Consider the following 24,034-nt stretch of genomic DNA (forward strand, 5'->3'; position numbering starts at 1 on the left):
TTTTTCCTTCCAATATTTCTAATACTGTCAGAATTCCTAAGTCAGAAATCTTATTCTTGAGATACTTCGTGTACTATACTATCCTGATAAGAAAGTGAACCGTGGCAGCTATTACTATGTTCCCTCCCACACAGTTTTCCCATTGTGTTACGAATTCATTGACAAATTGAGGAGCTAGCTCCACCAGAGCAGCAATAATATATACAACTGTCATGAGAGTGAAATTTATTAAGAGAAAGAAAGGCTGATGGACTATAAATATGAGCCAAAGAACCCCACCACATTTAATTCAGGATCCCAACACAGAAACTACAACCTTAATATTTTAAAGTAATATTTAAGCATAGTCCATTCAGCAGTTTCACGCTGTTTCAGACTTCAAATCAGCAAGGTACACACTTAAGTGTCTTGCCAAAGTGTGACATAATCCTACTGCCTGCAGTGCCAGCATGTCAAGCCCTCTCACATGGCAAGGGAGAACACTCAACACCTCGTAGGATCAAGTTCAAAAAGCCTGGAGAGAAGCAGCAGAGCATGGGGAGGGAGGCCAGAACCTTGGAGTGGCATGCACATCCCAACACCCCCCCTCCCCTTTCACACGCAGATCCATGTGGTCTCCACCTGAGAAATCTACACTTCCAATGCTCCTTCCCTTAAAATTAAACCGTTTCTTATCTCAGCCATGTGTTTATGCCTTGGTTTCCATTTAGCTGGTTTGTCTTTCAGACAGGGACGTCTGAAAACAGCACTAACACAAATATAATAGGTTATAAGAGCCTTGGGAAATATTAGAGGAACGCTGGGTGCAGAGAGCAGAAAGACGACATCTCCAAGCAATCTGGCATGCCAGCCCCCAGTCCTGCGCTCAGCCCCACCTAAGCATGTGCTGACACTCGCCCTAGAGTCACTGGGGTTGGGCTGGGGGGCTGACCCAGCTCCAGCCCGCCAGGACTGGGGCTGTCAAGAGTGATCTTGCAGCCCTTATTCAGGGTCAGATTGTGCTCGCCTTGGCTTCAACTAAAGTCCTTAGTGTGCAGGTCAGACTCAAGCCCCAGGCCAGAAATGGGATTTCCCAACACCTTGCAGAGTGCTGGGGCTAGATGTGGCCACATCCTTTCCAAGTTCAGCCAGCAGCCAAGCCTGAATCTGTGCATGCTGAGCTCATGCAACCTTGTACGAAATTCCAGAGCTGCAGCTGGGGTCTTCGCAAGGCCCACAGCAAATCTCAGGTTAGACAAACAGATTTTGAAGTCAACAGGAGTTGAAAATGTCAGAGCTTTCCTTGAGGGGCTCAGCAGACAGATCAGGCCAGTTGAAAACATTTTGTTCCCACAAGTCACACATTTTTATAAAACTGACATTTCTTTCCTGAATGTTGATGCTGTAAGTTACCACCCTTAAAATGGCTTAGCTGAAAGTCCTGCCTCGTGAGTTAAAGTAAGAGTGTACTGGTATTTATGAGCACTATGAGGGCCTGAAGCATAACCCATAGAGGACTCTCTTCCACAGCTTCAACCGCTCATGGATGAGGCCCAAACCCATGTCTAATTTAAATCCCTAGGAGTATTTGGTCCATTTTGAAATACTGGGTGGGTTGGAAACACAGTTCCTCTAACCCCAGCCTTCGCTCCATGCTAAAGGTGTTTGCTAGTTTCTGACAATGAGCACAGCACAGTTACCTTCAGAAGCAAGAAAATAAGAACACCCTTACTACAATCTAACACCAGCAGGAAAAATATTTGGCTGAAACTTCAGGTGCGAATTGTACTTGCTTAAGCTAAAACAAAAGGACAAAACCATCAAACTCTAGTAATGTGGAAACAAGGAAGGTTTAGGTCTTTAAAAAGAAAGGAAAGATAGACATTTGAGGTAACAAACAAAAAAACCCAAAATGCACAAACACATCACAGACATCTAAAAATAGCATTTTATACATTTTTTGCCAGTGCTTCTCTGAGAGCAAGTTCTTTAAACAGAACTTAACAATTTTACAATTTTTTTTAAAAAAATACGTCATCCCAAAATAGCCCATCAATCCTTACCCAAACTTTCTGTATTTCTACAAAAATAGATGCACAAAGAGCTACAAAATACTGTATTCCTGAAAGGAGGCGCACTGTAGTCAAGGGAGAGTCTTTTTCCTGACAACTGAGACTGTTCATAAAAATATCAAGCTGAACAAAACATAACACTGTTAAAGGAGCAGAAAGGAGTTAGGTTGCCCAGCTGCAGCAGGCTCAGATGAGGAAAGAAAGAAAAGTTAGGGTTTTGGGTTTTTTCCAACACTGTGGGACCCATAAACAGCCTTACAAACAAAAGGCTCAATAGCAAAACCAGAATGGTTGGCTCTTCATCTTCATGTGTGTCCTTTGCCCCATGCAGAAGGAGTCAACGACTGTTATATCGCCCGCCCAGCTCCGCTGACTCCAGCTCTAGCTGGTCCTAATTTATCTGAACTTCAGAACCAAGAAGTTTCCTTGCTCTTGTCTTGATGCTGTAGACCTACATTTCAGAAAAGAAAAAACAAAAATTTAAAATTTGATACAGTGTTTTCCTCTCCCTCCCCAAGCATCTGAAGTAAGGATAAACCGGTTTTGATATTTAAAAAAAAAAAGGCCAGGAAAAATACCCAACAACAACTTATTAGCCTAGTGGACTTGTTAGTAACACTGCTATTGCTTCCAATTTTATAGTTTATGAGGGATAAGCTTAAACCACACTTAAGTGTTAGACCGGCTCAAGCAGTTCAGGAATGCTGATAAAATCCTGCATGTGATTCCTTGTTTTGGCCTCATTTGGAGCATGGCATGGCGTGATAAAATTCTCCACCAAGGTCTGCATAAATAACCGAGTACACAACACAATAACATTTCGTGACAGGGGCCAGCCGCAGACCCTACAACTTTTAGAAAAGGCCTGTGACACTTTAGAATCTTACACTTTCTATGGCATTTCACCTTACAGAGGAGAGAAGGGGAAAAATGTTCTTGCAGCATGTAAAAAACCCAAATAATTTCACCTACAGAGTGTCAGATTTTTAGCCAAGAACAGCTAGTGCTTCCACATGGGAGAAATTAATGATTTTCAGCTTGCATTTGTTATGAGTTCCTCTAACATTTTCCTTTATAAAAAGTGAGGACTATCTAATAAATGTGGTGCTATGTTGTGGCTTTAGCGTTATAGACTTGGAACCTGTGTTATAATCTGGGATTTCTCCGCTCCAGAGGGATTCAATCTTCCCTAGATTTACACCCAACAGGGCGTATACCTAAAATCCAGACAGTAGAGGGGGGTGCACAGATGAAACGGCCCAAAGAAGATACATTCTTAGTCATTTATAGGGAAAGTAGAAAGGAGAAAGGTGCAGGCACATATTTTAAAAGGTAGGAAGGCACTTAGGACTCACTGATTTAAAACCTGCCCCTTGGCTTTTTGAGCCAAGCAAATCACATTTCGTGAAATGAAGGTGAACTTCCCAGTATAAAACATCACTTCTATATAGACAGCAATGCTCCACTGTGTCGTACTATATATAACAAGACCAATGCATCAGCTACCTGATCTGCTAAGAATTTAGAGCCAGTTTCACCACTAATGAAAGTAGGTGCAACTCCAGAGCTCAATGATGTTGCAACCACTGAAGCTCCACATTCATTTGATCATTAACCTGTGAAAATTGATAGACCCATGGAATATGCCTGGATCTCTCATTTCCGTACCTGAGCACATAGTGAAACAGAAAGGAAGACCCGTAAATGTTCAGAAAGCCTAACAGGCATGATGGGTTCAGATCTGACCACCTCCTTGCTTTAGGAGCACAAACAGTTAAATCTCTAATGATGATCAATATCATCTCAGAGTTGAGCTACCAGGCAACTAACAGTCACATAAAAGATGACAGCATGTTGCTCTTTCTGCGTGAGGATCCCCAGCCAGTGTCCAAACACTTGTGCGTCCAGCAGTGAACAGATGGGGAAAGCAGAGCACACAGGGATAGCATGCTGAGCCCTGTACAGTGGCTTTCTGCTCCATCTCACATGCACTTGCACCTATTTCTTTAGATTAGAAAACTGAGATATCCCTCAACTAAGGCATGTCTATAAAAACATGTTCAGAGGCTCTTTACTCAATGAGGATGTCTCCTTGTTGCTTAGAAGTTACTTGCTTTCCTGGCAGAATTACAATAAAATGCTGCTAGTTCCCTTTGATGCTCCCTCAAAAGTCAGCAATGATAATTTTGTGTTAGGTTTTCCCCCTGCCTTTTACAATTTTTTAAACAAATAAGAAAAAAAAAAAATAAAAGAGGGAGTCACGCAGCAAAAACCTTTCTGATTTTAAGGAAGTCATTCAAGGTCACCAGTGGAGCGCTAAAGGCCACCAGAGGCAATGGAAGCTGATGAGAAGAGAAACAGGTACGGCTCCTAGCAGCTTAAAAAAAATGATGCACACACCTGTTTGAGACAACGTCCACCTGATTGTAGCAACTGCTCAAAGGGGAATAACCTGCTGAACAGACACCTTCCTAGTTAGGTGTCTGCAACAAACAGAAGTAACTGCAACAAGGAGGTTTAAAGTATATTATTAAGTCTAAACAGCTATGAAAAGCAATTAAAAAACCCATAGTTGCCTTAGTTACAGAACTGAATGTGGAACACTTGCCATGCCTTGTCCTCATCATATGCCCATCTACTCCATGTCAAGGATATCTGTAGTCCCAGTGTCAAAGTGCCAGCCTGCTACTAACAAAGCTTTCACCTCCAGCCTGCTGTAAGAACATTTTCCTCTCAGCAAAGACACGCTCGCTTGCATTGCATGAGTCAGTATTGCCACAGCAGCATAGCTGCCCATCCCTGGCATTCCAACATTATAGCTGTCACACAAGCAGAATGCAGGTTCTGTGAGAACGTCTAAACAAACTTAATGAGATGTTACAAACTCGTGGAGTGTGTGTGAGGAGAGACAACTCTACAGAAGGCAGTAGGCTGACCACTCAAATGCCGTATTCAACGTGACACACTGACGTACAGGCACTTCCCAAAGTGGGATTTCCATAGTTAGCCAGGGCTATGCCGATTAAGTCACCTAAATTTAAAGGTGCACAATAAAGGATGTGCACCTCAATTTTAAGACAGACTTACAGCCCTCAGATACGCCAAAATCCTGCTCTGCTGTTAGTGTGTTGGGGCTACAGGAAGCCTCCTCCAGCACATCTGTCCAACAGCAGGACAGGATATCCTCCTAGGCTCTGCAGTAGCAGGGCAAGTTGCCCTGCTCTCCTCCCCACAGGGCTGCCCGCAGACCCGGCAGCCGCCAGCACAGCCGGATCCGACTGACCACCTGAAGTGCACAGCATGCACGGCAGCCTCCCGCCCCGCTCCTGAGGAAAACACTGATGGCCATAACCACCAGCTCCACTGCAAGACAGCAATTCCCCTCCCCAACTCCCTCATCTCAAGTGATCAACTCAGCTTGTGCACCCCTCACATAAACACGAGGATTTAGCCCCAACACCACGGGATTACGCTGCAGCAATACCCTCGGTACACATGCTGTGTACTGCAGACAGTGCTCTTAGGGGCTGACCTTGCTTTGCTTGACACTGGCGGGGCAAGAAATTGTGGTCTAAAGCATGTTGTGCTTATATTGAGGTGTTTATGTTGATGCTCGATATTAAACAAACCTTTATATTGAGCATTACAGCGTGGGCACTACAGCTTTGGAAAGACATTGCATACCAGCAGCCTCAAACATAACAGCTTTTAATAGATTTTTGATGTAGACTGGCATTTTCTTTAATCCCACTTGTAGCGATAAAGAAGCTTCCAAAAGGGTTAATTTGCAGCCCACAATATGAGGATTAAGTCATATTTAAGGGAATCAGGTAGCTAAATCCCTCTTCATCCTCTAAAACAGGACCATGTAAGTTCCAACAGATGTGCGAGACAGATCAATACTTTGTTAGCTCTATGAACAGTGATACACTGATGTCCCACACAATCTGTTCTGAAACATAAATTCCAAGATCATTCCGTGCATGCAAGAGGAACCCCCTCTTAACCTTTGAAGTGATTCAGCATCATCCATTCATGAGATCGAATATTTGGCTTAGTAGAGCAGAGATGCAACAATGTAGCTGGAAGAGGGTAAGATTACAGACAGACTGCCCTGATCCCAACACTATCATTCCATATAATTTGGCGTGAGGAATTTTGCAAATGTTTCTATAATCGCATGTGACAGTAGCACAAGAAATGTGACCCGCGGTAAGGAAGGGAGGGAGGGAGGGGGATCGTTTTCATATCTGAAGGGCTCTGAAGAGCAAGGTCTAGGTACATACCAAATGAGCTTTTTTACATAAATCATATGAAGCTCATGGAATCTGACATACTGACAGCTCCACACATTGATGTCTTTTATTCTCCAGGGACATATGAGCAAAAACTTCCAGAACTGAAGGTTTCTTGACACTATGGCCTTACCCTACTGTGGAGAAACCACTTCTACGCTGCAGAAAGCCAGCACGCTTTTTAGCCTCTCTGTTGAGATTGCTGTCTCACATTAGATTTAAATGCAATGAAATTCTGTGTGATGTACAAACTTATCGAGTATAATCCTCCCCTGGAGTGGGCACGGAGCAAGAAAAACTTCACCTGTGCTGGTGAGTGTGGGATGCGACCCAGTGTGGTGCTTCAGCAGCCTCCTCCTCTCCCTGCCAGCACACCTTCCCTGGGATGACACCATTTGAGATGCACCCAAAACACTGGGGCAATTAAACTCCCTCTTTTCACCATGCTCATGCTATAGATGCCTGTCACCAAAGCATTTGTCCCAAATGCATGAGCTGCAGGCGAGGCTGAAAACGAAGCTCAGAGCCTTCCTGCCCTTCCCAGCAAGCCTCTCCTTGGACAGCACAGGAGAGATGAGCGTGCAAGGTAAGAGAGCAAATAACTGTAATGTTGTAATGTCACAGGCTACCACTACCTACTGTGTTTCCAAAGCCTTACATGCCAACCGGGGCTGCCTGATAAGGTTTGGCTGTTATATGTCAGTGCATGCTCATTTTGAATAGCCACAAACAAGTGAGATGTTGGTCTGCTGAGATCCTCTGTTCCTGCAAACCAAGTGACACATTTCTCTTTCTTTTCCCCCACAGGAACTCGGGGATTAAAACCCACACATCAGGCATGGGCCAGAAATTAACAGTCCAGGCCTTTTCCACTGCCTCCCACCCTGAGCAGACATGCAAGCCACTGCTAAGCGCTGCCAAATAAGGATCCTGACAAAATTAGCATCCAGTTGTCTCCCTCCATAGGGATTTTCACAAGGAGCAGGCAGCTCCAAGCAAAGGCTATATTAGTCCTGTGCTAGGACCCATAGTCCGTTTTGAGGTACCGGGCTCCTACAGAAAGGAGAAAAAGCACCTGGTTTATTAGACCTACTGCTACCAACAAAGTCGCAGTAAGTAAATTACTTGCCCAGCTCTGAAGTAACTCACAGTCTAGGCTGGACTGGTACCTAAACCAGGTTGTAGTTTCTCCTGACTAACACAGTACTCTCCTGACTTATGCAGTTCTCAGCTCCAGCCCCAAAAGGAAAGTCAAATACCAGAGTCAGACTGCTTGGGTTATGTCAGACCAGGAGGCTTGTCCCTTCGACCAGGGGGCTCGTCCCTTCGACCAGTGGCACTGACTATTTGCTCACGCTTCAGAGAAGGTAGCTCACTCCCACTATGGAAGTTGTCAGAAAGGTAAAACTTGAGATCCCTGTCTTGTCAGATTATCATTTTATACCCAAAAGTACAAAATGTAATTCCTCTTGTATCACTGGCATGTCTGGAAATGTTATTAATAGATATAAAATTATCTAGTCTTAAGAATCCCATTACACTTTTTCTTAATTTCTTGAGGCAGCAAGTGACATGCGTTTAGAAGAGATTATTGGTTCCCAGTTGCTATTAAGGGAAGAGAGATTTGTGTTAGGTTAGCTCAGTTACAGCTTTTGGGTTCGTGTTATTTCATATTTAAGAAACAGCACTTTTTTCTCCACCAATTCTTTGTTGCCCTGCACATGGATCAAAGCAAGCACGTGCTTCTCACACACTGAATCAGTTAGCTAGAGCCATCAAGAAGACAGACAAAGAGATACCTTAAGGAAAAAAAAAAAAAAGAGATGCAAACCTAGTGTTTCCTTAATAAATAACATAACATGTTTAAGAAGTACCAATCTGCACGGATTGCTGCTGGCCAGATAAATACCAAGCAGAAAAAGGAGACCTCAATAGTGCCTGCAAGCTCCAGGATGGATGTGCTGGAAACTGCTGGTCACTCACCACCTGATGGCAAGCAACTATGAACAGTGAGGGCTGCACCTGACACTGGGGTGACAGCCTGCCAGTCAAGGCTCGCAGCTGCAGCTGAAGGCTACGGAGGCTGTCCTATGGCTACAGACCCGGCGATAAAATGAATCTGATTCACAGACCTCTGCCTACACCCTACAGAAAGAAGTTTAGTTCAATGGTGAGCGCAGCTCAACCAGCACTTCTACTCTCTATGTGACACCTGGATACTACACGGGAAAGAAATGCTGATCTGTTCCAATTTAGATGAGCAAGATGCAATCCTCATGTACTGACAAGTTATTAGTTCAGTCCTCATTGGAGCTATATTTTGGTGAATGCACATATGAACTAGCTGAACAAGCTGGATGCTTCCACATGGAAGTTTAATTAACCATTTCCCACAAGACTTAAACCAAAAAATGCACATCATGTCACAACTCATTTGGCTTGAATGGAACCAAGGCAGACAAAGGTCTCTCGGCAAAAGACAGCGAGAGCTGGATGTTTCACAGCTCGTCTGCCCTGACAGCAATTTCAGGAGGGACTCCCACCTGGAAATATATTTGGAGAAGGCTCTGAGAACAAGCCCTGCTTCAGCTGCAGGGACTCCACTTCTTTGCTCAAATTCTTCCTGCTAAAACAAGTCACAGACGCAATCGAAACACCTTACCTGTGTCAAGCCCAAAACTTGGCACAATGTCCACCGTTCCGTGAAAGGCTCCAGCCCATGCTGAGGTAGCGCTGGTGACAGCAGTGGGATCTGTCTTTGTCACGTCACACTGGGGAGCAGGAATCCTGGCTGCGCAGACTGAAGGCATCAGCAGGGACCCATACCGGGGGTCGCGGTGCGAGCTGGGATGATGATGGTGCATGTGTGGATGAGGGTGATGGCGATGCATGTACACGTCATGCATGTGTGCATACGAAGGGCTCACCTGAGATGCTAAAGGATAATGCCAGGATTCAGATGCAGCAGGGGGAGGAGGTGGGGCAGTCTGATGAAGGCCGTGTCCTGGCCAGCTGCTGGGATCTGGTGTTGGGAAGGTGCCTGGTGCAGTAACGGGGAAATCAGGGTGTACTCCACTTAAGCATGGTGGAGGGGGAGGCTGATAAGAGCTGGTCCAAAATGAAGTTGGGAAACTGCTCCTTTGGCTTGAAATTGTTGAGCTTTCTGGTAGAGAGGAGAGAAATTAAGCATGACTGAAGCTGAACAACAAATTTAATGACAAAAATCCCACAATGATTTTCTACTCTCTGAAATCTGTAATGATGAACTCAAGCCTCCCCAAAAATTGTAGAATCACAGGTCAGCTGAGGTAGAACACCTCTTGATATCTAGTCTAACCCTCAGGTGGGGTCACCTGGAGCAGATTCTCCAAGACCATGTCCAGTCAGATTTTGACTGAAATCCAAACTTCACAATCTCTCTGAGCAATTTGTTCCAGTGTTTAACCACCTTGAACAATTAAAACAGAAAAATAGAAAAGAAAAAGGGGCGGGGGGGGAGGGAAGTGTTTTCTTGTAACCAGGTGGAATTTCCTGGGTTACAATTTGTGCCTATGGCCCCTTGTCCTGTCAGCAAGCATTGCTGAGGAGAGTCTGGCTCCCCCATCTTCATTCCCTCCCACCAGGTATTTGTACAGATTGATAGGATCCCCCCCGAGACAACTTTTCTTCTCCAGGCTGAAGAGTCACAGCTCTCTCAGGATCTTGGTAGAGGAATTATGAGGAGAGGCTAACTCCTGACCAGACCAGAACACATCATTTAGAAAGGCAGCTGTTCCGGTTGTAAATGTTTCTGAGGACAGACAACCAGACCGCACTGCAGAACAGGAGACATTTGCCTAAAGGAAGAATACAGGATCTTCTCAAACCAATTGCATGCTTTGAGGGGATAAAGATCGTATCTAATGTGCTTACATTGTCCCTTATAGAATATATCACACTGCCGTGCGCCCACTAGGATCAGACAAGATGAAACATCTATGTAACTGAAAGAAGTTTTTGTCAAAAGGAAAAGACTCGCTGCTTCTTGCAGCTAGGGCTCAACTTACATTTCAACTTATATTTAAATGGATTCCAATACCTCTACATTATGAAATCACATTCTAAAAATTCCTCTTTTGAAGGAGAAGTTAGTACCTTTAATGTGTAGGAAAGTATTGGTATCTCCCTTCTCACAATCCTCTTGCCAGCTCGTCTTTGAAAGTACTGCTTCGTGCAATATGTCTCAGCTCACACTGGGGTTTTTTTGGTCAAAGATGGGAACATAAAAATACAGGACTTCACCTCTGATGAAAGAACAGCCATAAAGATAGCCCACGGAGAAATAAAGCCAGGGAAGTTTAATATTTGACGAGGCAAGGAATCCTCTCTTCCTCATATAACATTTACAAAAATATTTGTTATTTTTTTAAAATGACTTCGTGTTTTGCTTTGTTTAATAAGCAACTGGAATGAGACTTGGGTGAAGACACCATTGAGAATGAACAGATTCTTCAAACACTCTTGCCTCTGAACTTTGCTTACACAAAAATATTTTGGAAACAAAAACTGTAAAAGTGCTTTCTGACTGCATCACTAGGACACTCGTGTATCTGTTTCAAAATCCATTAATATCACAGAATTTTTTCCACATATCATCTCTGATCAAGGCAGTTTATTGAGCCTGATCAACTCCTGATATTGGAAATAAACTTTGCAAACACACTATGGACAAATGTAGAGAACTTCTCTTTGTGCCAAACTGCTTCAGAGGCTGCGAACTCTTCTAGCAAACTACTCCAGCATGGCTTTCCTCAAAAGCTTGCCCCTTTTTTTTTTTTAACCAATGTATTTCTATTGTAATTCCTGCTAGAAAGCTGGAGAGAGCTTGAAGCATATTACAGAAGCCTCAGCCACCCTCTGAAATTGGTATTGTTTCTTGTTTGTAAATTGTTCCTTGTTACAAGGGATTAGGCTGAGATGAAGAGCGCACATGGCTCAGTGTTGGCAGCAGGGCCAACAAAAAAAAAAAAAAAAAGGCAAAAACAAGCTTCTTCAAGACCAGTCTGTTGCTTCCCTCACTGCTTAACAGAGGAGCACAGCTTGACAACTCATTGCCAGTATTCTGGAAAACTAATCTCTGTAATCTAGAGTTTTTGGAAACTATCTGACTGTTATCTGCATGGAAAAGCCCTAAATCCAAATCATCACACGTCAAAAAAAGCACAGAAAACCACAAAGTATCTGCAGGACAACTTTAATACCAGGAGACAGCACTTTAAACCACTGGATTTGCCACTATGAATTCATCCCAGATCGGTAACACCAAGCTGGTAGGCAACATGCAGAAGGTCTAGGCCACAGAAAACATGTCTGGACATCTCCATTTTTCAAACCTGCATGCATTTCACAAAGCCATTACTGCTGTCAGAAACTGGCATGGATCAGCCCCCACTGAGACACCACTGAGTGTAAGTGCAGAGGCCAACCTCACTGGTCAAGGTCAAGTCATGTCACTGGTCCATGTCATGACACAGGGTCCATCCAGGTCACATGAACATGCAAGGAACTTCTGTCACTCTGTGTGCTCACAGAGGACACTGCTAAGAGCTTAAGTGTGCAGCAACCCCATCAACAAGAACCATCCCTGTGCTGAAACACAAGCCCCCACCATGACACATCTCCATGGTGTTCGATGGGTCTCCTTTCCTTCCCACCTTTAAAACAGCGAGTACAACCAATTACCTTTACAGACACCACCATGTCAGATACCTGCCCTCTATGGGACATGGCAACAGAGAAACAAGCCATTTCAAACTGTCCTTAAGAAAGAAAGAAAAAATAATCTGAGCAGCTCCCACAGGCTTTCAGGAGGGAGGAAGGAGGCATTTAACAAAAACTGTCTGCCAAGAAAGACACTACAGTTACCACAACTTCCTATGCTAAGTACCAGGAGGCAGGGAGATGGCAACATCTCTGATACCACTAAGTGGTGACTAATGCAAATGTTCATGGTGGCTGCCCAGCGTGCACTGAAAACATGCCAAAGCACACATGCTGTAAAGAAGACAATGTATGGAATTTTCTGTAGTACATTACTTCTCGGTTAAAGCAGGAGGAAACAAACAAAAAAACACAAGAAAATTAAAAAAAACCCAACACACTCAGCTAGGAAAAAAATGTTGATAAAAATACCATTATGGTAACATTAGTTTCAAGTTATCATTAGCTTCATTAGTCCCTGGCAAAAGATTTCAGGTAGCTACAGTTACAACTAAATATTCAAAGTCCATGTTACCAGAACCTGTTGTAGCACACCATATTTTATAAAAAGTCAGTTTTGAAGTTAATTTTAGCCAAATCTGATCAGTATTTTCCACACACAAAAAGACAAAAGCTTGCTCTTTTCAGGACAACAGGTTGTATTTTCTATGCAGAAGCAAAATCCCTCCTTGAAAGGAGAAAACCCACAATATCACCACAATGATGAAACTAGTTTGGTTTTCCATCAGGACACTAAAAAAATACCCACAACTGCGGAGAGGAGGGGGAGGGAAAAGTAGCAAACCTTATTAATCCCTCCTTTCAGTTAAAGGAGAAATAACACAGGGTGATGAGTAGCCAGTTCATGCCCACACACTTTCCATTTAAATCTGTACCTTCCAAAACAGCCACTGCAAATGCAGCAAATTTATCTTTAAGTAATTTATTGACAAAAATTCTGACTACCCATGAAGGTTATTTAAAAAAGATCTTCAAGCTAACAATATTTCAACTTCTCTAGGTAATGGAATGCAAATTCACATCCATGTCTTGTAACTGAGCATCTTTGACATCTGTACATGAATTGGGAGACCAAACTGTTACCTTCACTCCTTCCCCACTGTTTTCCCAAGCAGGCATGTTTCAGAAACTCATTTAGGCCTGACAAAACTCGTCAGCTTCTCTGGAGAAGCAGATACGCTCCGCTTTCTCAGTGTTCACGGCGCTGAACGAAGCAGCCCTGGCCAACAGCCTCCCCAGGGATTTCCATTCCGCTTCAAGCAGGTGCAGCAATGGCAGAGGGTATATCGCCTTACATTATTCCCGGAAGACTTTCAGGACACGCAGACCTCCATTCCCCGCCAACAGCAAGGAGCACACCAGGTCAGCAGGCAGCATGGCCGAAGAACCCTTATGCCAGGCCACCCTGTCCCCTCCAGAGCCCTCTGGGATGGGCTGTGCAACCGTCGGGGGAGCCAGGAAAAAACAGCCGGGTATGTCTGAGGCCAAAGAGGGACCCCCACGGTATGTCTCCAAGCTCAGTGAAGAGGGCTTGCTGTAGGCATGGGGTCTCTGGGGACCGTCCTGATCCCATCTCTAAAACATTTATAGCCTGTCTGGGCCATTTATAAATGCTCCAGTCTCCTTTTTAGTAAGCATAGGTTCAATCCTGCTCTCAGTCGAGTCGACAGAAAATTTCCCATTAACATTAATGGTCCCGGCTCAAGCCATAAATTCCTCTAGCTCCCTAGCCATTTGTGCTGACCTTTGCTTAAACTTCCTTGGATTTGTCATCATCCTTCTGGAAAGCAAGTCCTTCTGTGCTATTTTTCTCTTCACAGTGGTTTCCAAAAATTCCGTCTGTCTTTATTATCTGTGACTTTCATCAATACGCTCTCACCTCAACACCGCTGATTACAAACACCACCACTCCTACAAGGATCCTCATGGTACCTCTCTCAACCCAATGCCAGGCCATTACTCACGATACTTAGTTTATGTACCTTTGCCAGCCCACACCAGGAGATTATCAGAAATAATGCAGCTGTGGATCCCAAAAACTACCCAGATTGCCACCCTCAACAAAATGGAAACAGCATCTTACCAGCACACTTTCTCCAGCCACCAAGTTTGAAATCCTATCTGCAAGGTCTACCTAGTATATCTGGCAGGATCTGCTCTTTCCTACACTGATTATGCTTATCTGCATAACAAGACTTAATTGTTTTGGCAGCATCCAAATACCTCACAGTACCTAACACGCTTCTACTCCCTGCTCGGACGCAGAGTAACGTCAGCCCCATTTTACGTACGGGAAGCCAGTAAGGACAGCGGTATCTCTCCCGTGGGCAGGCTGCAATGCACCTCACCACACAGCTGAGCCACGTGGGCCAGGACTTGCACCCGAGCCCTTTCCAGCCTGTGCTGGCTCCTCCCCACCTGGAAAGCAGCCATAGATGAATCTTAATCACCTGGCAAAGTCACCCGAGAAGGCTGCATGGGTCTCCTCACGTCCAAGGCCAGCATCCCAAACAGCTTTGCTCTTGCCTCATAGGCCAAGTTTCACACTTGGAGCTTAAAAATAAGCCTCCAACCTTGCAGCAGACGTCTGTGAAGCCATGTGAGCTCTGCCCCGTTCCTTCCAGGCTTCGGCAGAGCCACAGGCTATGGCAAGAGAGGGAGACGCCCACTTCTTCCCCAGCTTTGGTGACTCTTTTCCCCCTTAACACTTCAGACCAGTCAACCCCAAGAAGCCCCTCAGTTCTTTCGAATTTGAAGGGATTTTTCCACCTCCATAGAGGAGCAAAATTTCAGCTGCAATGCGATATGTGTTACCACAACACAGACCAAGAAAGTCACGCCACAGAGAGCAAGTAACTGCTTCTCTTACCTCTCCACAGAGGACTTAGCCCTGCCTTGCTCTTGGTAAGGGCAGTTTCTGGACTGAAGCTACTGGCTTGGCTCAAAGCTCTTGAGAAGTGTTCATCCACTACTGAGCCGATGTCTCCCTGGAAGTAAGTGAAAAGGACGCAGCGAGAGTTAAGGTACTCCATCTCGGCAGGCTGGTCTTTCTCATCCTCCTCTTGCTTGCTGGGAAGGGTCACTTCCAGAGACTCCTGCATCTTGTTGTATACAGCTAACTTCTTCTGGGATTAAAAACAAAACAAACAAGAGATGTATCACTGATGGCATTCAGTGCAAGCTCAACATCTGGTTTCCTTAAAGAAAAATAACTGAATACACTGAATATTCATTTCATAATTACGGTTGGAATACAGGGATATTTTGCACCCACGTTTCACAAACAAGAGATTACCAGCTCCACTTAAAGAATTTTTATTCCTCACACACAGATGGACCTGCTTCACAGGCACGTTTCACAACCACAATTCAACAGCAACGGTTTTCACCCAGTACCTTCAAAAGAGAACAGACAGACTCTAACAATTCACTCCTGACTCCCACCTGGAAAGGATATTCCCATCAGTAAAGGCTACGGAGGTTGAGTCCAGCCCCACGGAGGGTAGCCAGATACACAAGGTCTGCATTTTACCTGTCTAGCTGAAGATGCACCAGGATTTGCTGGCCACGCTCCCCCAGATGAGAGCACACAGCCCTCTGGACTCCCCAAATCTACTCGCTGCTGAAGGCATAAAGGTGGGAGAATTTGGTGCTTCCTGAAAAATTTTCACCTGTATTGTACAAGTCCACAAAATACATAAATTCTCACTCACTCCCAAGAAAATTTTATCACAGGAAGCTATACCTTAGGGTGGTGAGAAGCAGTTTTGGGGAGGGGGGGGAGGGGTGGATGGAGGTGAGGTAGGGGGGTTTGTTTTGTTGATTTGGGGTGGGTTTTTGTTATAGGGTTAGGGTGTGGGGTTTTTCCCCCTTTTCCTTTTCTCTTTTTCTTTTTTTTAAACATCAGTTTCTGGAAAAAAAAGGACAAAAATCCAAGTCATAAAAAATTAAACATGTGATCTGGGGGAAGAGGGGGATTGACAAGTCTGCAAACACATGCAAAAAAAATCCACCCCAAACCAAAAACACAGAGAAGCATATAAAAAATAAAACCCGCACAAGCCATCTGTGAATGGCTATTTCAGAATCTTCTCCCTCTCCCTCAAATCAAACCTAAATGTCAAAATAAATGTGTGTGAAGATCCATTTTGCATGGAACATATTTTTCAGATGTTCCACTTTACAAGTGTTTTCATAGAAAAAAACCTCCCCACAACAGTCAAGCTGCGGGAACCATAGCTTTTAGCTAGCTAGCCATTTCCACAGCTGACTTTACATACAAGCAGCTTCAGGAACCCAAAACCAACTTCAGCACATATGTAGAAGTATTTCATAGCTTTTCTCTAGAATTACAGTTTGACTTATCTTTTATGGTTTACTTGGCAATGCTTTAGCACCATCAGAATCTCCTTAAGTTTATGGCTTTTTCCCCTTTTTCCAAAATTGTTCTAAAGAAAAAGTTAAACAACTACACAGTCTATAAAGTTCCACTTATACAATAAATAGGCTTGTCCGATTTAGAAATAATTTAAAGTCATTTTCCCATCTTGAATACCATCAACATATTTACATTCAGTGCTTTTTAAAATCATATAAGCTGATACAAATTCCCACACTGTGAGACAAAATAGATACTCTGGGGCTAATTCTTAATTATGAATGGTTATGAAAAAAATTAATTGTAAGAAAGAGCTATTGACAAGTGAAACCGAAACCTATAAAACCAAAAGCTCACTAAAATTAAGCAACGTGTCTGATATTACAGTAGGCTGATAAACATAGAACAGCTCAGTAATACCTTTAATTCCAATGCTGCTACACGAACAGCAATGAGGGATGTAAGTAATTCTATTTTACAGTTTTGGATATCTAGACAATGGTCTGGAATTCAAATAAATCTGTGCTTCACAAAGGTAGTTATACTGTGGCTCTGCTTAGCACAATATTACTCATTTAGACATATGGTTTTATCCCCAATTCCTATAATATATAAACTGTGGGATTCACTTTAAAAAAAGAAAGAACCACAAATGGAAAGAAAAATATTGAAACAGTTTTAGTAGAAACTAGTTGCTAAAAGGAAACGTTTGAGGCTCTGAAACTAATTTTTGCAAAGGCAGAATTTGGGGTGACCTATACTTTTTACAAAGGCTTTGTATCGTCCGTAAAAAAAAACCCAAAACAAAGAAATAGTCTCTTAATATTTGTTCCTGAAATGCTTACTAGGATATCACTCATAGTGAGCTTCATGGTTTTGCCAAAGTACTCATGGAACGATGAGACCCTAGTAAGACAGAAATGGTTATAACAGTATTGCCTATACAGGAGATACATGCATGAGAAATCTGCAACGTATCTACCTCAGTGACTTGATCGTTAAAGGTGGGCCGTAACCCAGATCCTCTTAAAAATGCAAGACAAGTGTTTGGGGAGGGCATTTTTTTCGGTTTTGGTTGGGCTTTGTTTTTTACATAGAGACAAAGTATGAAAGAGATCCTTTAAAGAAGTCTAAACAGATACTGATACATTACAACATCTCAGGTGTGGTGTATATGCCAGACCTTGAATACATAAGACAACTTTAAAAGTTGACTTTTATCATTATAGGTGCACTATTTGTATTTATAGTGTGAGTATGCAAATACATATACAAGCACGCAATTATATACAGAAACACATCGTTTAATATCGCCCCTGGCTTGACTTGGTTATCAGGAAGGAAGTCTTTCAATGTTCGTATATAGAAACTGGAGCTCAGGAAATTAAAACTTATCTCCAGAGTCGCTTCTCTGTGCAGGAATGTTCCCCGTTCCACAACCTAAGAATCTAATTCATTTTCCATTTCAACTCTCTTCCCTCCCCACCAGTCCACAGGCACTCATTACAAGATATTCTGAGGACTTGCTGGTTTTGAAAACATCAAATCTGACTTCTTTTTCTTAATGTAAGAAAATTTTTTTTAAAATTGTGGTGTTACTGGTGGAAAAACACAAGACCTTGTGTACAGACTTCAGTTATTTACAGTGAAAAGATGTTTTGTTGTGATTTTTTTTTTCCAAATTGTAAGACTTCTTAATTTAAAGGTTTTTTTCAAAACTCTATCAAGCCTGTGACCAGATACAGATCTACTTACTTTGTATTTCAGGAACAAATTATGAGCCTGTAATTACAGGACTAAGTAAGAGACTACGCTGAAATAAAGTGACTCACAAAGTTTTCCCTGTATGCAACATATACACATCCCCTCCATTGTATACATCCTTTAATAATGTTTTTTCCTCCCCTTAATTCCCTTAAAACACCCTGCCTGTGCACGAATTCTTTACTACTTGTTCTGACCTTAACAGTCGTCATCTCATAGCATTTCTGACTGCACTTGTATGAGTGGAAAACTGTGCAAGATCATCAACTGCTAAATGAATTTGTCCCACCATCACGGGGTGGGGGCAGAGGGAATAAACCAAACAAACAGGTTAAGTTTCTGGTAACTAATCTGGAGTAGCCCAGTTTCACTTTACTTTTTTTCATTCGAACAGTTCTGTCACATATTTAAGCAGCCAACAGTATCAGCAACATCTTTACAAAGAGTATTTTCTAACCAAATACCATGTTATTTCTTCCCTATGTTCAGGTCTCCAATACTTGCATATATTCCTGAATTCCACCTCTCTCTTCCTTAAAAACTGGAGACTGAGATTAAGCAGTCTCTGGGGAAAAAAAAAAACAAACAACCCCAAACACACCCAAACAACAACAAACAAACAGAAAAAACCCAAAAACAAACCAAAAAAATCTGTTCTTGCCCAAGACCCAGAATAGAGAATTAAAAGTCTTGGAAATAGGGAAATCCAGTGTCTATAGCACCTGATGCCAGCTTAGATAGCAGACCCAAGTTTGTGGCTGAAGGATGAATGGTGCAAACTCTGAGTAAGTAATGCTGTACAACGCGAGCTGAATTCAGCTTAAACCAACATCACTTTTGTTATTCCGTATATTCACAAACAGGATCTTCCAAAGAAAATTTAACCTCTTACTGCGAGTTGTCTAACAAAAGGAAACGGAAGGTCAACTGCGAATCATCACTAATACGGCAATATTAAAGAGAAGGTTTAGGCTGGGTAAATATCATCCTGTCTTCTGCAGGAAGAATGACCGCTTTTAGACTAAGAAAGCATGTGGTCCAAAATCTCACACAAATCCCTCATCTTAAAGATTCCTCTTATTTTCTGACATACCCTATCCAGAACCAAGCAAAATGGTTCTCATGCAGCGAAATTCTGGCCACATTAAAGCCAATGGCAAAAGTCCAACTGACTTCAAGGATCCCGGATCTCACCCAGGGTGTCTGGTAAAAATGTCACAACGTTCCTCTTCGCAAACTGAAAAACATTCACTTCCAGCTGAAACCAGCTAGTAGGCAACAGAACAGAAAAGCAATCGAGCACAGTTAGGAATAGAGAAAGTTTTAGTTTAGCCAAGTTTGAATCGAAAATTCAGGCCAGCTCTTATTTTTCACAGAAGCTGGTTGCCTATTCCTAAAACTTATTATCTCCATACATGCCATAATACAGCATATGGTCCTTTATGCTCCCAAGCATGAAAGTCTGGTGTGCCTGTGGCCACCTGTTAGATTTTCCATTATGAGAAAAAGAACAGGAACCAAAAATAAAGAATAACTACACTGAGGAAACACTATATGACCCTATCCTGAGAAAAAGGCCGTCATTTGACATAAGCTTCTGAGAAGGAATTTCAGCAACAAACTCGAGGCAAATCACGGACAGTCCTCCATTTGTGGAGCTGTCTGCCAAGCAGGCTCCTATTGATAACACAGAAAGTATTCAAGGAAGAAGACAATTTCAAGCAATCAGAGCATGGAATGCTGGGCCTAAAAGCGGTATTTACGGCATGCCCTGAAAACATGAAATGCTGAGTTCTGCTTTTGCAAATGAGCAAGTCAAAAGCAAAGCCTCATGCTTGCTTTCAGGTGGGCCACTGGCTTGGCAGCAACAGAGCCTGGAGCTCCTGCTAAGCTCTGCCAACAGAAGGAAGTGGTGGAAGGAATGAATTTGTACATTATTTGCTGTACATCTAAACAGAGGTGACCTATTAAAGTCTAAAGCTCTATTTTGACGTTGATAGAGGAAGATCAAATGGAATGTGGACCCAATCAGAACAACAAAGTAAAGCAAGCCAAATTTTCTAAATCAGCAGTGTCTCATGCCATTAAAGTAAACAAAACAAACTAGCAAAAGCCCGCACACAGAGCAAGAAAGTAGCCTTTAAAGGTGAGTTATATTGGTCTGACCCAGTTTCCAATTAAGTCAGCAGCAGGGCAACCACCAGTCCTCAAAACAAGCCTTGAAAAAGCATCTGAACTACAAAAACTGAATGTCAAGCCATCTCCCGCTGCTACCTGCTGTGTGAGATACTGCGGACTACCACACAGCGTAAGCAGTATATAATAAGCCCATCCTCAAGGTTGTGAGCATAAAATACAAAGAACTTTACTGAAAAGCTACAGTATGTGAATTAGGGTTCAGCTATGGCCAGCTGACACAATGCTGAACGCGACTTATCCTTGTCTGAAATGTTGTTAGTTTGGAAGTAAGAGTTGAGTTAATGAACTGATTTGCTAATGGAGAGAAGCCCTTATCTGGAAAAAGTCTGCCTACAGCCCTGTTAGCAGAAAGTCTGACTTGAGCATATCACAGCTCTTTATGCAAGACTTGATTTAGCAAGGATGGCGTTGGCTTAGCTCGCTACATCTACATACCATGGAGAAATTCCAAAACTACCATTTACTGTAACTTCCCATTTCAAAGGTCTTAAGCTCAGCTTTTAGTGAGCCAGGGCGAATCCCACCTTAGCCTCAGCTCTGCAGCTTGCTATACCTCGATTGACAGGGCATGGCGAGCCGTCACAGCGTTTTGTGTGTGCCAAGAATACAACAGGATTCTTCACCGATTATGTGCTTCCAGAGTCTCTTCGAATGAGCAGCTCCGTTACACCCATTCCTCACCCAACCCATAGGAAAGCCAAAACTTACTACTACAGCTGCACAGCCCCTCAGGAAAACATACGGTGAGGAGAGCTTGAATTTTGCCATTCTGCAGGGCTTTGCACTCACGCAGGCACGGCTCCTTAGCGTGCACAGGAACGCGTTCTTATTGTAACGCCGGCACACGCTCACTCTGTCTTTTGGCAAAGGAATATGGAAACCCTGATTTATCTGTAGAATGAGGGCCACACCCCATGTTCATCAGTTCCTTCTGGCACCATGTGAGCATGTATATATATCCATACTCCATTTACTCCACCCCAGCAAACAGCCTGGACTTCAGCAATCTCAAAGATCTAAGGTGCTAAGCCTCCACTGCCATTAATAATCAGTAGGAATTCAGGCTTCAGTCCATTAAGTGCTTTTAAAAAAAATCCCATCTAAATTAATTTGCCAGCAAGTCTGTTCTTGGCTACAGATTGGTGAAAGCTAAGCTTCCAAAATTCTGTATTGCTGTGCAAGGCAAAAATCAGTTCTGTGCTGGCTTTAAAGGAATGAAAACTACAAATACAGAAACGTAGGGAAAACTTTAGAGTGGGGTAACTTTGGAAAGGCATTATGGACCATCCCCTAAAAAAAAAAAAAAAAAAAATCACTTCAGCACAACCTGGGTGCATGCTAACCCATCATTTAAAAGTAATCCAAGATCTGTTATTAACAAAAAAAGGAGACGTCCATCCAAACCCCCTTCACTGCAGAGCAGTGACACAATGCCAGCCGCTTGCTGGAGACACTTCTCCTAACCCACGGTCACAGCACACAACCTATAGGAACAGGATGAGGCTACCCCTCCAGAGAGACACCGTGGCCACTCAGAACTTGAGCCTATCCATCTGCAACAGCCTCTCCACAGCTACGGAGCCTGCTTTGCTCTTTGAGGGCTACAAAACTGGTACTGAAAGCCGGCACAGCCAATGACATGTTTGTGACAGATTCACTGCCAATACCTATGAGGTTGCACAAGCTTTAGTTGGAATAACACACCTACATCTCCTTGCCATGGGAAGGAAAGGAAAGTCAACAGGAGCACAGCACAGCAGAGCTTTCTCTCTCAGGAAACAAACCACTTTGCTGGGTACCAAAAGACAAGAGAGTAGTACAACAACACTGAGAAATGCTTCAATGGAATCCTCGGATATTTTAAGAGCGAGCTCCACTTTATCAGCTCCAATGCAGAGTTTTATTTTTAAGATATCCCACTAATTCATCTTCCCTCGCTGTTATTTTTAAACCACAGTTTTAATTCCGGCAAAGAACAACATTCTTCAAAACGGTCATCATCATCCTCACGAAGAGTGCAGGAGCGCTTTACATGTTGAACACATGTGTAAGAAGAAACAAAAACCTGGCAACAGATTCTTCATCCTTCTTCCTTACACCCTTTACCCCTGATTAAATGCCCTTGACAGGACAATTCTGAAGAAACAGAGACTTGCAAAATGTCATACGTTACCCTAACAATAAATCTTTCCACTGTGACTACAGATACATGAGGAGTTCATTCTATGTTTACTTTTTTCTTTTAATTTAAAAAGCATTGGATTCAGAGAAAATACATAAAATCTTCTGAAGTTCGCAGTTGCTAGAATTAGAGGGTGCAACATTCTTAGTTCAGCAGCAACAGCTTGGTTTTCCGGTCTGACATTTGACTAGTTTGTGAAGACCCTCCAGCTCCAAATATTTCAGGAAAATTGGCACAAGCAGGATTAACTAAAACAAACCGTCAATAACATGTAGGGTAGCAAGGTTTAGCCTGTTTTTTTGGTGGTAACAGGATATATTGTGCTGGCCAGGACTCACAAGCTGTACTGGCTCTGCAGAGGTATCTGTTCTTGCCTTCATATCTACCTCCACTTTTCTCAAACAGCATAACCCAAAAGAACTCTGTTTATTTAAAGTGAAATTTCAAGAAACTTTGGCGTTCATTAGGGTGCCTCTGGGAATTTTCATATACGGCGCTGCTTTCGGATGATGGAGAAAATTCACGATTCTGTTTAAGAATAAAAAAGCAACTGCACTTGAGCGTGACACAGCTGCTAATGATCGTTTGATAGATTTTCACATACTATGTGTTCCACACTCCAGATCTGGAAGAGGAATACAGCCAGTCACCTACAGAGTTAAATGCCAAAAAGTTCACCAAAGTTTCGACCTCAGCTTTCTACTTCTCGTTTTTTTTCAGTCAAGTTATTCGAGATTATTTATTTTCCCTCCCAAATCAGGCACACTAACAACTGCAGCTCCAGATATTCAAAGACAAAGTTCGTAACTGAAATTACTGAATAGATATAAGGTTCTGTAAGCTGTGACCTAGATTAGTGAAGAAATAATAACGCAGGCACGCTGTAACAGACAAAACTCACAAGTTTTCCAGAGCCCGCGTTTACAGCGAAGCAACGCGAGCAACCTGGAAAAGTTTGCTTGGGGTATCTGTTCTGCAAAGGCGCTCTCTCTCCCAACAATAAAGAAAAAAAACAAACAATAACACGCGCTAGGAATTTTAATGTTTTAGCCCATATTCGTGTCTCCCAGGCAAGTTGATATTAGGGGTCACTTCCCATGTACGGAGAAAACAATCTTCATGGATAATAATGATAAAACCTTATGGAATGCAGCAACAACCAAAAAATGTATTCTCAGATGACTACATTAGGGCCAAGTCAATATTAGTCCCACTTCACCCACGCACCGCATAGTCTAAAAATGCTGTCAGCCTGATAAGAATTTCCTGATTCACTTTTTTTTTTAAATTAAAAAAAAAAACCCATCTGATCACCAAATTCAGCTGGAAACTCGCCGAAGCCGACCTTCCAAGGGGTGAGCGGTGCGGCGCGCCCCGTCCACGGGGAGCAGCGCGGGTTCCCTCC

The 24,034-nt window shown here is 43.0% G+C and overlaps 1 protein-coding gene across 1 annotated transcript; it reads right to left on the reverse strand.

Annotated features, from left to right (window-relative positions):
* Positions 1–1,908: 1,908 nt before the first annotated feature.
* VGLL3 (vestigial-like family member 3) lies at positions 1,909–21,338 on the reverse strand (the record flags this gene model as incomplete). The annotated part of the gene is made up of 5 exons (XM_010149705.1): positions 1,909–2,502; positions 9,009–9,509; positions 14,976–15,231; positions 17,330–17,390; positions 21,190–21,338. Coding segments are annotated over 5 exons (1,011 nt in total), but the record flags the coding sequence as incomplete, so codon positions are not given.
* Between the last annotated feature and the right edge of the window lie 2,696 nt (positions 21,339–24,034).

The sequence above is a fragment of the Eurypyga helias genome, unplaced genomic scaffold, assembly GCF_000690775.1.
Source record: "Eurypyga helias isolate BGI_N326 unplaced genomic scaffold, ASM69077v1 scaffold10074, whole genome shotgun sequence".
Lineage (NCBI taxonomy): Eukaryota > Metazoa > Chordata > Aves > Eurypygiformes > Eurypygidae > Eurypyga > Eurypyga helias.